Raw genomic sequence first — 18,511 nt, 5'->3', positions numbered from 1 at the left:
CCAGATGTTACAGGGCTGTGGTTCCCATCCCTGCCTTTTGTCCATGCTGGCTGGGGCTGATAGGAGTTGGAGTCCAGCCACGTCTTCAGTTCTGCAGGTTCCCCATGCCTGGTCTAAGAGAATTTCTTTTGCTAAGAGCATGGCTAATCTTGTGGCCACCAAAGGAGAAGTGAAAGGGAAAGAGAGGCAAGAAAGGGAAAGGATCTAGGAAGCAGAAACCACCACCACTGCCACACACACACACCCCATTGCAAATTCCCAACTTGTTTTCAGAAGTGTTTTCTTTGTGGGCGACTGTAAATGCTGATAGCTGCATAATACAATTAAGCAGAGGAATTGTTGACATCAATTATACTACAAAATCAAAAACACGGAGCTAGCCTGTTGTCATAAGAGCCCAGTTTACTTTGTAGCTCCCTGCAGTTTTTGGACCGCTTGAATCCATCTGGATTACTTTGATGGAATATGCAGCCCCCAAAGTCTGGCCAATTTCAGTTCCCCTTTCTTTCAAAGATTGAATGTGGGCATGTCCAGTCTTTCTACAGTTTCTGGTATGCACCCTGGTGACTTGTCTGCACAGCAGTGGTATTTTATTACAATTTGCACACCACACAGCCCTCTCTTCTGCTTGAAACGCCAGGAGTGGTTGGGTGGATTGTCTACGAAGAGTCAGCTGGCAAGGAGGAATCTTTGATACCAAGAAGTAGTCTGTTTTTGGGGTCTCTGTGTGAAATGGAGCCATGCATCTTGCTTCCCACTTTGTTCCTCCACAATCTGGTGCCACCCTGTTGTGTCGTATGACCGCCATGCTGCCTAGGGCTGATGAGAGTCTTGTGTCTGAAATATCTGGAGTTCACCAGATTGGGGAAGTCTGTGCTAGACTTCTTGCTATTTAATCGTGTAGGGCAAAGCGTGGAAAGCAAATACTCTATGCAGGATGTTTACTTCTTGAGCGAAACAAAGATACTAAAGCGGACCTTCTGCCAGAATCACTGCAAGACAGACTTCAGTTGTATAAGACTGTTCTGGTCTGTGTGCTTATTATGATCTGTACTCATTTTGCTGTACTAAAGAAGTGGGCTGGCCAAGGGTTCTCGTTTGTCAGCCTATCCTGAGAAAAAGGGTTTGGTGTGGTGAGGCAGAAATCGTAAGTTCCCCAGGTAAAAGAAAATGGCTGACTGAAGATGCAATTGCAAACAAAGGTGATTAGTGTTACGGTACTTCAGTCAAGACTGTGAAGCTGTATTCTTCCCATAAAATTCAAAATAAGTGAAGTGTTTGCCAGTCACTTTAGTGTCTTGACATTCATTAGCCAGGTGGGATTATGCTGTTTATTACTACTTAACTCACCAGTTTTAGTATAATACGGCCTGCCTAGGATGTGGGTGTTCTGGGAAACTTTTTTTTTTTTTTTGGTTGGGGGGGGGGAAATTCCACTGCTCTAAGTAGCTTGAGATCTGATACAGTATATTCAATCTATGTTGAGTAAATTAAAAAAAATGCTGACACATTTCAATTTTCCATTAATTTTCAAAAGTAGTTGAACCTGAAATAGTTGGTCAAGGAAAATCAGCAAATCACTTGGGCGGCAATCCTGTACATTCACTTGGCAGTAATTACCAAGCAAACTCATGGGAACTTACTTTTGAATAGACTCGCATAGGGTCGGTTTGGATTGCGCTGCTAATGTGGCTTAATTCTTTATCTTCAAGCAAATTCAAAGCTTTACCTGGAAGTTCTGTTTTCATTGGAATCCAACTCTGCTAAGAGAAGAAAAATAAGCCAACTTGGCTTATTGGTTTTAAAGCAGAATCTCCAGTTTGCACATGATGACAAACCAGGGATCTGTGAAACAAAGGAAATTCTACTGAAGGGCTTCTCCTGAAGAGGAGGAGGAGTAGGAGTTTGGATTTGATATCCTGCTTTATCACTACCCGAAGGAGTCTCAAAGCGGCTAACATTCTCCTTTCCCTTCCTCCCCCACAACAAACCCTCTGTGAGGTGAGTGGGGCTGAGAGACTTCAAAGAAGTGTGACTAGCCCAAGGTCACCCAGCAGCTGCATGTGGAGGAGGGGAGACGTGAACCCGATTCCCCAGATTACAAGTCTACCACTCTTAACCACTACACCACACTGGTTGCGTAAGAGACGAAAATGTGTGAACTACAGGCCTTACTTGGGACTCCTTCCTGCACATGCACTTAGCACTAAACCATGGTTTAGCATTACTTGAGGACCCGCACATACCTTCCTAGTTAATTTTAGGAAATGCCAGTTTTCCAAAGGAAAACATGGGTGCAGGAAATTTTCCAGCTGACAGTGCTGCCTGTGAGATTGCATTTCTTGGAAGTAAGAAGGTTAGATGTTTTCAGAAATATCCCTGAAAGCCAAATGCCCTCACAAACATTTGCATAGTTTCAACCCTACAGTTTCTGTTCAGTGAGAATAGTCTTACACTTCATTAAGTACACACTTCTTAGATGCTTTGATTACAAATTTATGCCTCAAATTGGCTTTTACTAGGTGGGAGAGAATTGGGCTAGCTTATATTGAATCCCTCTTCCCTGCCTCCCCCCTTTAGCACTTTCCCTTTTAATGTGTTTTGGTTTGACTATTTCATTGCCAAGATGCAAAATAAACCCATACAAATTCCTATTTCAACATCCCCCCACCCGCTGCTGCTCTTATTTAATCTCACAAGAAAGGGGGGAATTGGAATGTATGGTTTTAGCAAAGCAAGGGGAGAATGTCCAGGTTCTCCTTTTTTTGGCTGCAGTTTGTTCTGAGATGTCTAGCATCAGAAATTTGTGCAGTTCAAATGTCAAAATGATGTGATTAATTCTAAGACTTGTCAACTCTCCATTGCGGTTTATTCATTTCTCGCCTGGGGTGTTTTTTGTTCAGTTGTGTGCAATGTGGTCTGTAATCAAAGGTGGGGCAGGTGACATGCTCATTTACATTGAGAGGACATAACACCTTCAGTGTGAGCTGGGAAGAGAGCTCTTTACTCCTCTAACAAGGATCTGGAAAATGTAAAAGTTAGAATAATAAGCTGAGGGGAGGGGAGGCCTTTGCTTTAATTCTCTTGTTCGTAATTCTTTGTATAGATATCAAATTAAATTTGGTGTGTTTGTTTGGGAATCAATGCAGTTTTACATTAGAAGTTGAACATAAGCTCCCTGCCCCTTCAGTTGAAAGGATAACCCAAGAAAAGATAAAATCGAAAATTCTTTCTAGTAGCACCTTAGAGACCAACTGAGTTTGTTCCTGGTATGAGCTTTCGTGTGCATGCACACTTCTTCAGATACACTGAAACAGAAGTCACCAGATCCTTAAATATAGTGGGGGAGTGGGGAGGGGTATTACTCAGAAGGGTGGTGGGAATGGGTGATAGGCTGATAAGAAAAGATGCATTTGAATGGAACAATAAGCGACAGTTTTGATCTGTGGGAAGAAGCCTTGACCTTATGAACTTGCTGATCACTTTCCATAATTAGGGAATTCCAATCCAGTTTTAGCAGCAAACCATTGTATGCTGTTCTGCCCAAGTTCAGTCGTGGTTTGCCATCCAGGATTGCACATCTACCATGGTTTTTAGCAAACCATTGTTTACCAGGTTCAGATAGAATAGTGCTGTAACAGTATTGTTTGCTGCTAAACCAGGATTTCATAGTTTCTCACTGAGAGAAAGGTGAAGATGAGGAAGGAGCTCATAAATCCCATGCTCCTTGGGGCTCACTGTTGTAATGCTAAAAATGTGTGTGTGTGTGTGTGTGTGTGTGTGTGTGTGTGTATCTCTCTCTGTGTGTGTATATGTATAAATATGTGTGTGTATATATATATGTGTGTATCTATATCTATCTATCTATCTATCTATCTATCTATCTACCTCCCCTTATATTATAACACAATAGGGAGGTTTCTTTAACTCTGTATTTTTAGAAAGCTAAACAGCCAAGGAATTGACAGGTAGTGAGGACAAAACGGGGCAGGTGAGAACTGCCTGTGCTTCCTTGAAGTCCTCACAGGGACACCTCAGGATTAAAAATGAAATAAGTAAAACTAAGTAGATCGGCTGTATTGTAGCTGTGGGGTCTGAGGCTGAGGCAGTAGCTCGCTGTAAGGCCACCTAGTGGGCTTATGGCCGAGATTACCGTACTTAAATCGGGAGCTGCAAACTCTCTCACCCGTAGCTGCTCTGCTACAGCAGCTTTTGCCAGTTTGCTTCAGTTGTTATTGCATAATACCAGTTGTTTAGCTAAAACGTAGTTGGAGTCCATTCTTGGAAGATTAAAGTTGTTATTCAAAGGAAGCCCCTCCTGGCCATTTAATTCAGTAAATGGATTTTGAGGCCTAGCAGCTTTTGTCTTCGTTTGGCCTGGTGCACACTAAGCATCATCTCAGTTTACAGCCCCCCTCCCCCGCCCACCAAATTCTCTCGGTCTCTTTGGATCATTGCTCAGCTTGACTTGTTCGTGATTGGCAGTTGTTTGTGTTGCTTTGAAACAATTAGCAGAATGGTGAATTCCTAGGTCCGTGTGCTCTTGTGAGAAATGAATACCCGGTTTCCAGCCATGCTTCTTAGACATTTATAGGCACTGACAGCAGCAGATTTCATTGTGGCAGGCCTTGCGCTGTGGCTGAGAGGAAAAGTTAAGGAATTAATGTGAAAATTATATCCTGTTCTATCGCAATCCCCTTTCACTGAATTGGTTGAGAAGCATAATTTGCTCAGTACCTTTTGTGAAAACCCAAGTTTTATTCCACGGCAGAAGAAAAAAATCTCTTCTCGTTTTACAGTGGCTTAGATTCCAAAAATGCTTGGTTACTCTGGTGTCAGACCAGCATAGGTTGCCAGGTTAGAAAAGGCACACTCCCCCTCCTTAAAAAAAGAAGAAGAAAGCTGCAGGGTATTTATTATAAAGAGAGTCATTTTTGTTCTTCATCTGCAAAGATCGTTAACTTTCACAACCATTTTCTGCGAGCCTAGATCCTTTTCCTGCCCCCTCCTATATAACGGTGGTTTTTAAAATACGTTTTGGTGAATGGCAAGATCCTCCCTTTGGAACGAGTCAGAATGTGTGAGGGTAGGAATGCAAACATTAAGCTACAATCAGGTCTGTGGTACTTTAAATTGGCTGTATAATTGTAATGTAGGCTCAGCTAACACTCTGTAGGTTGACCAGGGAGGTGGGGCTGACATGGTAAAGTCTCTGTGCAATGACATCTAACTCGTGTGTGTGTGTGTGTGTGTCCGTGTGTCCGTGTGTCCGTCCCATCCAATTCTTTGAATTCTTTCTCTAATAGAAAAAGCCGAACTGTGACAAACACCCTTAGTTTCTTGGTACTCTCCCCCCCCCCATAGAATTCTGATCTAGCTGGATTTTGGATGCTCTCTCCACCCTATTAATCAGCCTCAGTTCTCTTGCAGGGGAAGGTAGCCAGCTGATGCAGGTAAATGAGAAGCCGTTTGTGTGCCTCTTTCGCAGCGCCGTTGTATCCTTTTACATCTGGAGAGTATCTTCTGCAAATGCCTCGGGGGTTGCACATTCCCTCTGCCAATGGATCATATATTCTCCTGTCAATGCTACCTTCAGTTAGCCGGAAAGGAATACAGAGAGCGACTGGAGAAGTTGTCTGCAAAACAGGGACACGGTGATGAGTGGCTGGTTTTAAAAGTCCATGCCTACTTCCTCGTCAAGCAAAGCGGCACCAGACATTTTTTGCTGACAACCAAGGTGGTTAAAGTACATCCTGGTACCGATTGCAGTACATCCTGTCCTTGAAAGGTAGCAAGTTAACTTGTGTGTTCCTAGCACATGGGCAGTGTTGACGGTCAGTCCTTATTCCCCTCAGAGAGTTACAATTCCCAGTGTTCCACCCGTAACAAACTGCAGCAACCAAAATTATTTGGAGGAAGTGCGACTGTTTAAAGAATGTACTGTATTTTTCCGTGTATAACACGCCCCCGTGTATAAGACTCCCCCTATTTTTGGGGACTCAAAATTAAGAAAATGGGGGGAGATTGCCCCCATGTATAAGACTGCGCCCCTTTTTAACATTATTTTTTAGTAAAAAAAACAAAAACTATGTCTTGTACACGGAAAAGTACGGTATGTTGCTGCTTTAAATGTCCAGTTTGGTTGCAGCCTAGATGGAGAGCTGCTGGAACACAGAGGTGATGGTTTCACATAATCCCTGGTGTTTTCTGTTGGAGTTCATTGACACCTTCAGCTTTCAGCAGTGAAATGTAGAGGGCTAAAGTGATGTGCAAGCATGCATGAAGCAGCTTGGGGGACTAAGTGCAGTGAGCGATTATTTGTATCTGAAAGTTCATGTTTCGGGTTCCAGAGAAAGGATCTGAGAAGAAGATAATTTGGCCTTACTATTACTTTGAGAGCCAGTTTGGTGTAGTGGTTAGGAGCGGCAGACTCGTAATCTGGGGAACCGGGTTCGTGTCTGCACTCCTCCACATGCAGCTGCTGGGTGACCTTGGGCTAGTCACACTTCTCTGAAGTCTCTCAGCCCCACTCACCTCACAGAGTGTTTGTTGTGGGGGAGGAAGGGAAAGGAGAATGTTAGCCGCTTTGAGACTCCTTCGGGTAGTGAAAAGCGGGATATCAAATCCAAACTCTTCTCTTCTTCTTCTTTGAAACAAAAGTTTGTGTAACAAGTTCAGCTTGACAGCTGACACCTCAGTAGCCTTAAGGAACAAGTTAGAGGTTAAAAATAAAACACTTATATAAAGTAAGAGTGTGTGTGTGTGTGTGTGTGTGTGTGTGTGTGTGTAAAATAGAAATGTGAGGTGCTCATGAGAATTTGATTGTAGGAACCAGTGGTTGGTGGGGAAAGGTGAAGGTTCCCCCTTCCCCCGACTGCTTACTCCAGCCAAATTTACAGTTGCTATTAATTTAAAACAAAAACAAAAACTTTGGAAGTCATAAGTGCGTCACTTGTGACAATCTTGTTTTAGCAGATGATGTGTTTGCCTCTTCAAAAAAATTCTCCCAGCACTTGTTAAAATGATGCATACTGTATTGGCAAAGAGATTAACTTCTGTTGTGCTCAAAACTTTCCCAGGTCTCTTCCTCCTTCTGACTTTAGCTGTTGGAAATGTGCTCAGAATGAACTCTGAGCTCTCCAAGGGGAGAGCTCTCCAACTTCTACAGCTTCTACTGGCACATTTTAAGGAGATGAGCAAAACCCACCTTGAAAAAGCTGGGAAAGGCTCGTGGTTTCTCTTTTCTCCCCAAATCACCTCTCCTCCTTCAGGCTAAACAGACTGAGTCATCATCAAATGCATTTTTTACACTATACCTCTATTGCATTACTGGAGTTCTGCAAAAAAATGCTCCATGTTAGTAGCAGCAGTAATACTCAGAGAGGGAAGCCTAATTTTGGCCCTGGGAGTTTAACTTCACACTTGCCCTTCTACCATCCTGCACTGATTTACAGGGGACAAGGTGTCTGGTGCATAGATGGTTTTCCTCTTTCAGACTGTCTGTGCAGTTGCACCTTCAGATCACTGTGGTTATCTCCTGCTTGGACTACTGCATTGCGCTCTACGTGGGGATACCTTTGAAGGTGACCCGGAAATTACAACTAATCCAGAATGCGGCAGCTAGACTGGTGACTGGGGGTGGCCGTCGAGACCATATAACACCGGTCCTGAAAGATCTACATTGGCTCCCAGTATGTTTCCGAGCACAATTCAAAGTGTTGGTGTTGACCTTTAAAGCCCTAAACGGCCTCGGCCCAGTATACTCGAAGGAGCATCTCCACCCCCATCATTCTGCCCGGACACTGAGGTCCAGCGCCGAGGGCCTTCTGGTGGTTCCCTCCCTGCAAGAAGTAAGGTTACAGGGAACCAGGCAGAGGGCCTTCTCGGTAGTGGCACCTGCCCTGTGGAACGCCCTCCCTCTAGATGTCAACTACCTGACATTCAGAAGACATCTGAAAGCAGCCCTGTTCAATGAAATTTTTAACCTGTGACATTTTAATGTACTTTTAATCTTTGTTGGAAGCTGCCCAGAGTGGCTGGGGAAACCCAGCCAGATGGGCAGGGTACAAATAATAAAAAAACTCATGTTATTAGAATTATAGTTTGCTCAGCCTCATACTTTTAAATGGCTAGGGCAGTTTTTGACACCAATTTGGGCCTCATCCTGAACAGTTTACCCCTTAAACTTTCCACCAGCCTTCCTTAAAACCCACTTATTTGTAATGTTATTGTTGGTATGATTATGCGGCTAGATATATATATATATATATTTAAAAAAACCTATCCCCCCCCCCACTGCTACTTCAGCCTATATTTCTCACTAGGTTCTGGGTGACAGGAATACTGGTTTTTGGGATTGCATTCAATGCTGTAAAGAACTAATGCTTCAGCTGGTTCAAGCTGTGTTGATGATGGTCATGTAGGGACCTCCATTTCAAAAAAGGGAGAGAGAGAGGGAGCTGGTAAGTTCTTCTAGTTTTGGGTCATCTTGGTAATCTGCATCATCCTAGTTAGTGGCAAGGAATGTGTTGTTGTTTTTAGCACACGGTGGGTTCTAATGTCAAAAACTAAAAAACGTTTGTGTGTGTGTGTCCACTTGTTTGAAGGATAAGCCAAGAACAAAGGTTAGTCTTGCTGATTGCTAGGCTGAAATTGTATAGACATGTTCTCTTCCAGGAACTTCCGTGTGAAGTGAGACTCAAATGACAGAGGCTTATGAGGCTTTCTTAACAATAACCTATTGTGGGCTATTGTTTGTATAATGATCCAATGAGTTGCCGTTTCTGATGGCGTGCCAGGGGCAATTCCTTCGTACCTTGCAAGGTGGAATAAGTAGTAGTTCGGTCTTTTGCAACACCTGCACGATTGCTCCCCTCCCCAGCTCTCCATTCCTTTTAGACCAGTGCATTGTTCAGCAGCTTAGAGCAGGGATCAACAACCTTTTTCAGCCGTGGGCCGGTCCACCGTCCCTCAGACCATGTGGTGGTGGGGACGGGACGGGACTGTATTTTGAAAAAAAAAAAAATGAACGAATTCCTATGACCCACAAATAACCCAGAGATGCATTTTAAATAATATCACATATTCTACTCATGTAGAAACACCAGGCAGGCCCCACAAATAATTCAGAGATGCATTTTAAATAAAAGTACACATTCTACTCATGTAAAAACACGCTGATTCCTGGACCGTCCGTGGGCTGGATTGAGAAGACGATTGGGCTGCATCCGGCCCCCAGGCCTTAGGTTGCCTACCCCTGACTTAGAGTATGGTATTCCTCGGGCAAGTGTATCATCTGTGTTCTACACCAGTGGAGCTGCTCATAAAAAATAAAATTAGGGGTGTGTGTGCGTATCGGCACACTTGCCACATGCCACTTAGAATTTTCCCACCGGTTAAAGCTGTCTTCTAGGGAATGGACTTCCTCTTTTCCCAGTAACAAGCCATCTCACTCCTCCCCGCCTCCTTCCCAGCAAGAGTGCAGGTATGTTCCTCACTTTTGCAATTTTTAATCTATCCTCCCCGTTGGTGTTTTGAGACCATTGTGGAACTGCTGGTTCTGGGAATTGGCTCAGCGGGCCCTTTAGCTCAGTTGGTAAAACATGAGACTCTGAAACTCAGGGCCGTGGGTTCAAGCCCCCCATTGGGCAGAAGATTCATGCATTGCAGCAGGTTGGACTAGATCACCCTTGTAGTACCTTCCAGTTGTGTGATTCAAAGGTTCTTCGGCCTTTTGAAGCATCAGCTTAGCCTTGCAGGATGTTGCTGAAACAGATATGCTGATACAAGTCTTCTGTTATTTTCTTCTCATAAAATTTAGTGGTTTCCTTCCCCTTCCCACACACTGCTTGTTACGCACACTGCAGTAAATGTACAAGAAAAAAAGGTGTTAAGTAAGGAGGAGATACTGGAGACCAGGCTGGTGGCCACTTCCTTGTTTGATTTCCAGTAGTCCCTCTTTCTACCCCCCCCCAGTCTTTCCCTCCCTAATTTTAGTTGTTGCCCAAAAGCCACGAGTCCATGCCACATGGATGTACCAGTAAGTATGCAGTAGTACAAAGTGAGCATTTCATACAAGGCAAAAATTAGTCAAGTAATGAAGAGTTGGGACAGTGCTTAAAAACATTAAGACCAAAAACAACAAGATAATATATTAGTAGCAGGAAGCAGTCTAGGAAGGTGGTTAGACCCTAAAGGAGGATAAGGAGATTGCAGTGGTGCTGGATGATTTCTTTGCATCTGTCTTCACAGCAAAATATATAGGGCAGATCCCAGTGCCCGAACTAAACTTTTCAGGAGGTGAGTCTGGGGAACTCAGGATTTGTGAATGGATAAGCTGTGAGAATATCTTTACATTGCCAATGGTGTATAAGCTCATACCTAGAAAGAAGATTAAGTGGAACAATAAATAGCAGTGAATCTTAAGAACTAAGGGTGAATAAAGAGAACCAATTTGCCACATGATTAAACTGTCACAATTAATTTATTAAACGTGTTCTGAACCCCCCCTAATATAGGCAGCCACGGCTGTTACTGTTTCCACAAGCTGTTTAGTGAAGATACTCTATTTCTCCATGCATTGCTTCCATGTTTTGGCACCACTTCCCGATGGTTTCTGGAGCTAAACTGGCTCATTGCTGCCTTCTAATAGTACGGCAACTTGCATTGAAAGTGATTTTTTTTTAAAAAAATCAACTGTATTAGTTTAAAATATTTAACATCCTGACGAAGCAGTTGTATGTGTGTGCATGTGGGTTGCTATTTATAAAACTAATGGAGAAAACCTTGCCACGTACTGGTTTTGTGCCTTCGTCTGCTTTGATCGCCAGTGGCAAGTTTCGAACAAGTGGACAGTGGGCTGTACCCTTCGGAAGCTTTAGCTGGCGATGTTAGCTTTGTACCACCAAAATGCCAAGCCAAAATCCTCCACTGTTCTGAGTATTGTATTGTATTAATGAAGATTAGAAGAACAAGGCAAGGAAACTCGTGTGCTACTGGGTTGCTACTTTGTCTGATTATGCACTGTAGGAAAAATTACTATATTGGGATAAACCAATGTTCATGTATTTCATTTAGGGATATTGATGTTTCAGATCAGGTCAATATTGCCTCCACCCCTACTCTGTAGAACAGAGCTTTCCAAACTGTGCGTCGCAGCACATTAATGTTTTGGCCATAGTGTGTAGGTATGTTGCACGAACGCTTCCTGCGCTTCTCCTGAGGCTGGAAAGGGGTTAGTTTAACCTCCGGTTTGCTAGTAAAACTGAATTACTGTGCCGCGAAATGATGCATGTCTAAAAATTGTGTCACCAGCATGAAAAGTTTGGAAAGCTCTGCTGTAGAACCTAAGGCCCTCTGAGCTATACTAGTAGTAACTGTGCCTCAACACAGCCAGTGCTTCATTCCTGCCCTTGACATAGTTGCTTCCATTCCTTCCTGCATGTGCCCCTTTTAAGGATTAATGCCTAACCCATAATCCATTGTTTAGGAAAAAGGAAGAAAACGAGAGGACAGGGAATGAAATCCATTTGTGTTGCCAGGCAAGGAAGATGCAAGTTTCCCCAATAAAACAAAAGTGCAAGGGAATCCTGTGGGCATCATCAAGAGTCACTCTCCTAGCTGTAATTACGCAGCCGAAATGATAAGCAATAGGTCTGGATTGCAGTGTTTTGCCTAAATTTGATAGCCTCAGTGAGACGTGCACACAGTTGTTCACAAAGTTGCAAACTTACATAAGGCCCTGGTCCATTTGCGTTTTGAGCCGCTCCAATGATAGCTGTGCCCCTCTACCCTTTGATTTTGGGGTGTGCTCTTATTTTGTGAGTACAGTTGTACCTTGGTCGTGCCAGAAGTCCGTTTGACAATCAAGGCGCGGCTTCCAGTTGGCTGCAGGAATTTCCTGCACGCAATCGGAAGCTGTGGAAGCCTGTTGGACGTTCGGGTTCCAGAGAAGGTTCGCAAATCGGAACATTCACTTCCAGGTTTGCGGTGTTTGGGAGCCAAAACGTCCGAGTGCCAAGGTGTTTGGGATCCAAGGTACGACTGTATATTGCTCTGCCGAGATCCTTATTTTTGTGGGTCTTCTTCCTTGCCCGTTATATGTTTGTCCCCTAAGAGGACCAAATGTTGCCAGCAGGATGATCCTGGTGTCTTAACGCTTCCTAATTTAAAATGCTAGCGTCAGAAATACTTTCTTGTGAATATGAACCTAAGAAGAGCCCTGCTGGATCAGTGACCCATCTAGTCCAGCATCCTGTTTTCACAGCAACCAATTAGATACCTATGGGATGTCTGCAAGCAGGAGCTGAGTGCGGCCGCACTCTCCTCACCTGTGGCTTTGGGCAAGTGGCATTCAGAAGCATACTTTCCCCAACAGCGGAGCCTTTGCTCCAGCAGTTTAATTTACATTGAAGTAAATTAATACCAGCGGGACGTCGGCAGTTAGGAGTTACCACTGGGATCTACGAGGTATTCATAGCTGGGTGTCTGCAGTACATTTTCTCCAGTATGCAAACGGGGTGCGCTCTTGAGTGTGTTTGCCCATTTGCACTTTAATGGGGTTTTTTTTAAAAAAAGAAAGAAAACGAAAAAGATCACAGGGTGAAAAAGGGTACAACCCACTGGAGTGTGTATCAAAGCACTTGTTGCTACGTTGTGGTGTCGGTTTTGTCTGTGTATCTTGGTAATATAATTGAGTGGATATGCTGAGCTACAAGCTTTGTCTTCAAAGTGTGGCAGGGCGAAAATTGCATACAAAACATCCTACTTCTAAATAACTAAGCAAACATCAATTAACACAGAGACAATAACTTCCAGTCATGAGGTATTGTGTCAGTTCTGTTGTCCGATGGGAGGGAAGAGCACCCTATTATTCTGGATTAGGCACGTAGCTGCGTAACAAAAGGCTCTTTATGCACACGTTGTGTTAGTTTAGGGCATGCCAGTTTTACTGGCAGAATGAAACCTAGTGTTTGAGAAGGCCAATTGGGGTATCTCACAAGTGTGGTCTGTTCACTGAATTTGCAAAATGCAAAATAATGGGGAAAAAATAAAAAATAAAAAGGGGGTCTTAGCAGAAACTTCAAGTTCTGATTCGTGAACCAAGCAAGGGTTTACGTATAGGAGTAACATAGTTGTATGCTACTTTCAAAACTTTGCTTATTCACAGAAGATACTCAAGTGCTTGCCAAGTATTCTTGTTTTGCACCTACAAATTACTAGCTCATCTCAAAGGAATCCACTCATCTTGAACCTGCCATAGAGGATGCTTGCTTCCATGATGGATTTAACCAAGGAGCGCACTGTTCTGCTAGCTTTGGGTCCTGAATTTGTAGCTCCATCCAAAATATCACTTGGCAACCTTTGCATAAGGCTTCCATATTTCTGCACTCAGGCCAACTTCTTATGCAATGTCTAGGGTTTCAAAGAGTCCATGTTCCCAACGGCCCTTTAGTGTCTATTAAATAAACAAAAGAGCCCTTTTGCCTAATTGTCACCTCAGATGGTCCCACATCTGAAACGCTTTTCTGTCAAGGTCGGCTTTATTCCCTAAGCTTTTTTGTCTGCCATCAGTTGGGTAGGTAGGGGTGTCACTGAAACCACCGGCAAGAGAGTCCAGCGTATCTAATCAGACAAGCAGAAGTTGTGTAACTTGAAACTGAGCCCTCTTTTTTTAGGTTCACCAAACCCTCTTTCCACAGAGTGGCTGGAAAGCTACGGGAGTTTAAAGCTTACCCAGCTAAGCTTGATCAGCATGAACATTTTTCAGCTGAAGTGTGTTAAGCCAAAGGCTATTCACCAGGAAATAAGGATTTGTTTTAAGTTTTTCATGTGTGCTAAAACTCAAAGTTTTTTTTTTTAAAAAAAGTTTTAACCACATCAGTTAACAAACATGGATCCATATGCTAAAATGATATTGCTTTAGTTAAATAAATTGTTTAAATTGTTATTAAGGAAATGATTATTTTTCTCCCCTTCCAATAAAGTACAGAAGGAAAGTCCAAATACAAACAGTTAACTTATTAAACCTCACAGGAATTTCATCATTATCTGTCTATCTATTTCTAATAGTATAACCAAATCAGTAACTTTTGATATAACTGTAAAAACTACTCTGAAAATTTATTATTCCAAAAATGAAACCTTCATCTGGTTGTAAATATTAAGATTATACCAGCAAGAATGAGTCTTTCTGTAAAATGATTTAAATCAAATCTAAATCCCGATTTGAATCGATTTGAATCAAATCGATTTAAATCCTGATTTAAATAACTAGTCAGTTAGACTTGATTTAAATCAAATTCACCCTGGTTGGAGGTGCACAGAGCATAGAGGCAGCTGGTATATAAGGAAAACACCAGGAATAATAATAATAATTTTATTATTTCTACCCCGCTCATCTGGCTGGGTTTCTGCTGGGAAGTCTGCCTCCTTGTGTATCTATTATTTGCTACACTTGCTCTAGAGTTCTTAGACCCCAGCCTGACCATAACTCTGGGAAGACCTCATCTGAGGGAGGGGGCTCTGCCGAGGACCCCAGAACCATTAGTGAAGAGCCTTTAGCTGCCATTGTGCAGCCTGAGTTTCCCAGCCCCAAAGACGCCTTCCTTGGCTCCTCTGAAGACCCTACACACCTGGCTTGATCCCTTCCCTTTTGCTTCCAGGTTCAGATCCAGTGGAGGCTTTGCTCACCTGGCTTCCAGAAAGGGCTTTGGTACCAGGTGCCTACTTTGGAGGAGGGAGAAACCAGGGAAGGCCCCAGCTGTGCCCAGGGATCCAACAGATAACCAGGAAGGAGGAGCAGCCCGAGAGGATGAAAACCTTCCATCTCGGCTGGCTCTTTGTTGGGGTAACAGCTCCCCATTGGGCTCCCTTAGGCAGCTTTTGCTTGTCTTGTTTCGTAGTACAGGAACTGACACTGTACAAGAGTCTGCATGCAGTGTTCCTTGTGACTGCATTGCAAGTGATGGGAAGAAGGACATGATTGGCAAGATACCCTCATTGAGGATGGGCCTGAGAAGCCCCTCTGAAACCACAGTCAACCCACAGTTTGAAATTTGCTGCAGCAATAGGTAACTTTAAACCTTGTTTCTTCTGTCTCTCCCAGGTAGTGGCGCTACAGCTGTGGTCCAAGCGGCGCTATGCAAACCCAGGCAAGAACGCGTAGCAATAAAAAGGATCAACTTGGAAAAATGCCAGACCAGTATGGATGAACTGCTTGTAAGTTAAACTAAGTTGAAGGACATGTATACATGTACATACTAGACTCCCTAATGTTTGAATGATGTTCATGAAAATCTAGTATTTTTGTAACAATGGAAAACTTTTAAAGTTGCTGCCCACCCAGAATCTTTAATCAGGTAATGGAACCAATGGCCAGTTGGCATGTTTTATCTTTGTCTTTTTATAATTCAAGAAAGGTCATAGACTCGAAATTCATATTTGGGTTCAAACATTTATTCAACTTGAGGGCTATAGCTTTCTGGTCCCCTTCCCGTAAAATAATTGTGCTCATAGGGAGATGTCCTGTGTTAGTTATATTCAGAGTAGACCCATTGAAATGAATGAATTTAAGTAAAGTTCATTACTTTCAGTAGGTCTACTCTAAGTATGACTAACATTGGAGATCACCCATATAATCTTAGTCAAGGGTAGCCAACGTGTTGCCTTCCACATGATTTTTGGAAAGGACAGGGATGGTGGGAGTTTTGGTCCAGCAATGTCTGGAGGGCACGATGTTGGCTATCCCTGATCTGAGCCTTATTTTCCCAATCTGAAAGCTGCAAGTATAAGTTGTTAGTTTTTAAAAGATGTCCATTCTGCAACATAAATTCAATTCCCTAGCTCTACAAAATAATGCCTCTCTTGGGTTTGAATAGCTGGAACATATTTTATAGGAACACTTTTGTTTCCTTGCCAAAATACTATACTTGCATTTTGCATTACTTATAGAAAGAAATTCAAGCCATGAGTCAATGCAACCATCCCAACATAGTTACATATTATACGTCTTTTGTGGTCAAGGATGAGCTCTGGTTGGTTATGAAACTGCTAAGTGGAGGTAAGTCTCTGTAGTTTATCTAAATTGATGCAGTGAGATATTGAGATTAAATTTAGCTAATCAAATATGTGATTGTGAGCACCTAAATCAGTGTTTCCCAAACTTAGGTCTCCAGCTGTTTCTGGACTACAATCCCCATTATCCCTAGCTAGCAAAACCAGCAGTCAGGGATGATGGGAATTGTAGTAAAAAAAAAACAGCTGGAGACCCAAGTTTGGAAAACACTGACCTAAATAGTGTGTTGGATTTCTTTATCTCTTTCTGTTTTTTCCTCCTCCTCCGCTTCAAGGCTGCTTTTATAGTAGCATAGCTCATTATCTAAAAATATTCAATAAATCCACAACAATACTAACAATTTGGTATGTGTGGTGTAAATTTTTAAAACTGTGCAAATAGTTTCCCTTAGAAATAGGCTGCATGTTGCTACACTGACCTGTAAGAGGGAGGGTGTATGTGAGAGAGAGTGAGAGAGAGTTTTTTCATTTGTGAAAGGCAACACATTTTGGGTTAATTTTGGGGAACGAGTCCTGAGAAAATGAGGCAGAAGTGTTCCCTGCTCCAGAGTGAAGGCAGTGCTAAACCCCTTGTTAATGCCATAATCTCCTACTCAGTACAGTGGTGCCTCGCAAGACGAAATTAATTCGTTCCGCGAGTCGTTTCCTATTGCGAAAAATTCGTCTTGCGAAGCACGACCATAGGAATGCATAGGAATTTAATTCCCATAGGAATGCATTGAAATTTTCGTTTTGCGAAGCATAACCATAGAAAAATTCGTCTTGTGAGTCACCTAAAAATCGCAAAACCCTTTCATCTAGCGAGTTTTTCGTTGTGCGAGGCATTCGTCTTGCGAGGTACCACTGTATATCATTTGGCTCAGATCACTCCCAAGGAAGAGAGAGGGCCCTAGTTTTTAAGGGTTTTTGTGGCAAATGCTCATGTTTGTGTTTGGAACTGTACAAAGTATTTGGGTCACCTGAAAGCACAATCTCTATACCAAAAATGTTAATGAGGTAACATTCAGCAAAGCTCTACTTATTGGAGGTCTTTGTATGTACAGTTACAGGTGGGTAGCCGTGTTGGTCTGCCATAGTCGAAACAAAATAGAAAATTCTTTCTAGTAGCACCTTAGAGACCAACTGAGTTTGTTCTTGGTATGAGCTTTCGTGTGCATGCACACTTCTTCAGATAGCGTGCATGCACACGAAAGCTCATACCAAGAACAAACTCAGTTGGTCTCTAAGGTGCTACTGGAAAGAATTTTCTATTTTGTTTTGTATGTACAGTATGTCAAGGCTGAGTTGAAAACCAAATGCTAAAGTATACATCATTAAGCTTGAATTGCAAGATGACTTTCTAAAAAGAATATTTCTCTTTTTATTCCATTATATGTATATGTATAAAATCTAGGATCCATGCTGGACATAATAAAGTATGTGGTCAACAGAGGAGAGCACAAGAGTGGCGTCCTTGAAGAATCAATAATAGCAACAATTCTTAAAGAGGTTTTGGAAGGCTTAGATTATCTACACAGGAATGGACAGATTCACAGGTAAAAAAAGCTAATGCGCCGTGTGTATTAATTTCCCTTCCATGATTTTCTAAAACGGCGTTTACATACCCCTTAATTGTTAGCATTTCTAAGCGGTATATGTAAAAACAAACCATATGGAGAATAAAACAATTAAAAAATTGCAATGAAACAAGACGAACAAAAAACACTACCCTGAAATGCAAGCTGGAGTAAGAAAGTATTTGTCATATACGAGAAGTCCAGCCAGGAGGGTGTCTGTTGAACCGCAGGTTTCAGACCACAACGCTGAATTGTGCCTCCTCATTTCTGACTGGTGCCCAGAATTTGATGCTGAGAGGAACAGAGAAGGAAGAAGAACATGTGTGGCTGTGGGTACTGATGCTTCCTGGTTTCCACTCGGGTTCTCTTCCTATGTCACCTCATCTAAAGAAATTAAATGGGGTGGTTGTTGGTGGAATCTTCAACCTGCTCCAACCCTTTATTTGCTATAGTAGAGTGGGAGCAGTTTGAAGGGGATAGCATTTCGAGATGTTGGGGGGGGCACTTTATATCCTGTGATCTGCAGCACCGCAGAGACTTCCAGCTCGACATGTGATTAAAAAGATAAGCTTTCAAGTGCGTGGAATAATACCCGTTTTTCGCAATCTCGTTTTAAAAGTGGCAATTTCAGTATTAACGAGAAGATCATATAATCACTGCGCTTTGAGTAGCTTTTAATTTATCCTGTGGCATGTTTCTCAACAAAAAAAAAAATCCGTCGAGTGTGATCATATTCTCGTTTACTTGAACTGAAATGACTCCTATTCATCCATTTTTATAGGGATTTAAAAGCTGGTAATATTCTTCTGGGGGAAGATGGCTCGGTACAAATAGCAGGTAATAATCATGATCATCAAAGCTTCAAAATGTGTATGGAGAAT

General features: G+C 42.6%; 1 protein-coding gene across 1 annotated transcript in view; it reads left to right on the top strand.

Annotated features, from left to right (window-relative positions):
• Positions 1-18,511, top strand: part of STK39 (serine/threonine kinase 39) — a 104,480-nt gene that overhangs the window by 24,990 nt on the left and 60,979 nt on the right. The window contains 4 exon segments of the mRNA XM_033166499.1: positions 15,107-15,219; positions 15,952-16,060; positions 17,468-17,609; positions 18,412-18,467. Coding sequence (XP_033022390.1) covers positions 15,107-15,219; positions 15,952-16,060; positions 17,468-17,609; positions 18,412-18,467 — 420 coding nt within the window.

This window comes from Lacerta agilis, chromosome 1 (genome assembly GCF_009819535.1).
Source record: "Lacerta agilis isolate rLacAgi1 chromosome 1, rLacAgi1.pri, whole genome shotgun sequence".
NCBI classification, from domain to species: domain Eukaryota; kingdom Metazoa; phylum Chordata; class Lepidosauria; order Squamata; family Lacertidae; genus Lacerta; species Lacerta agilis.
This window is presented reverse-complemented; position numbering and strand designations above follow the sequence as displayed.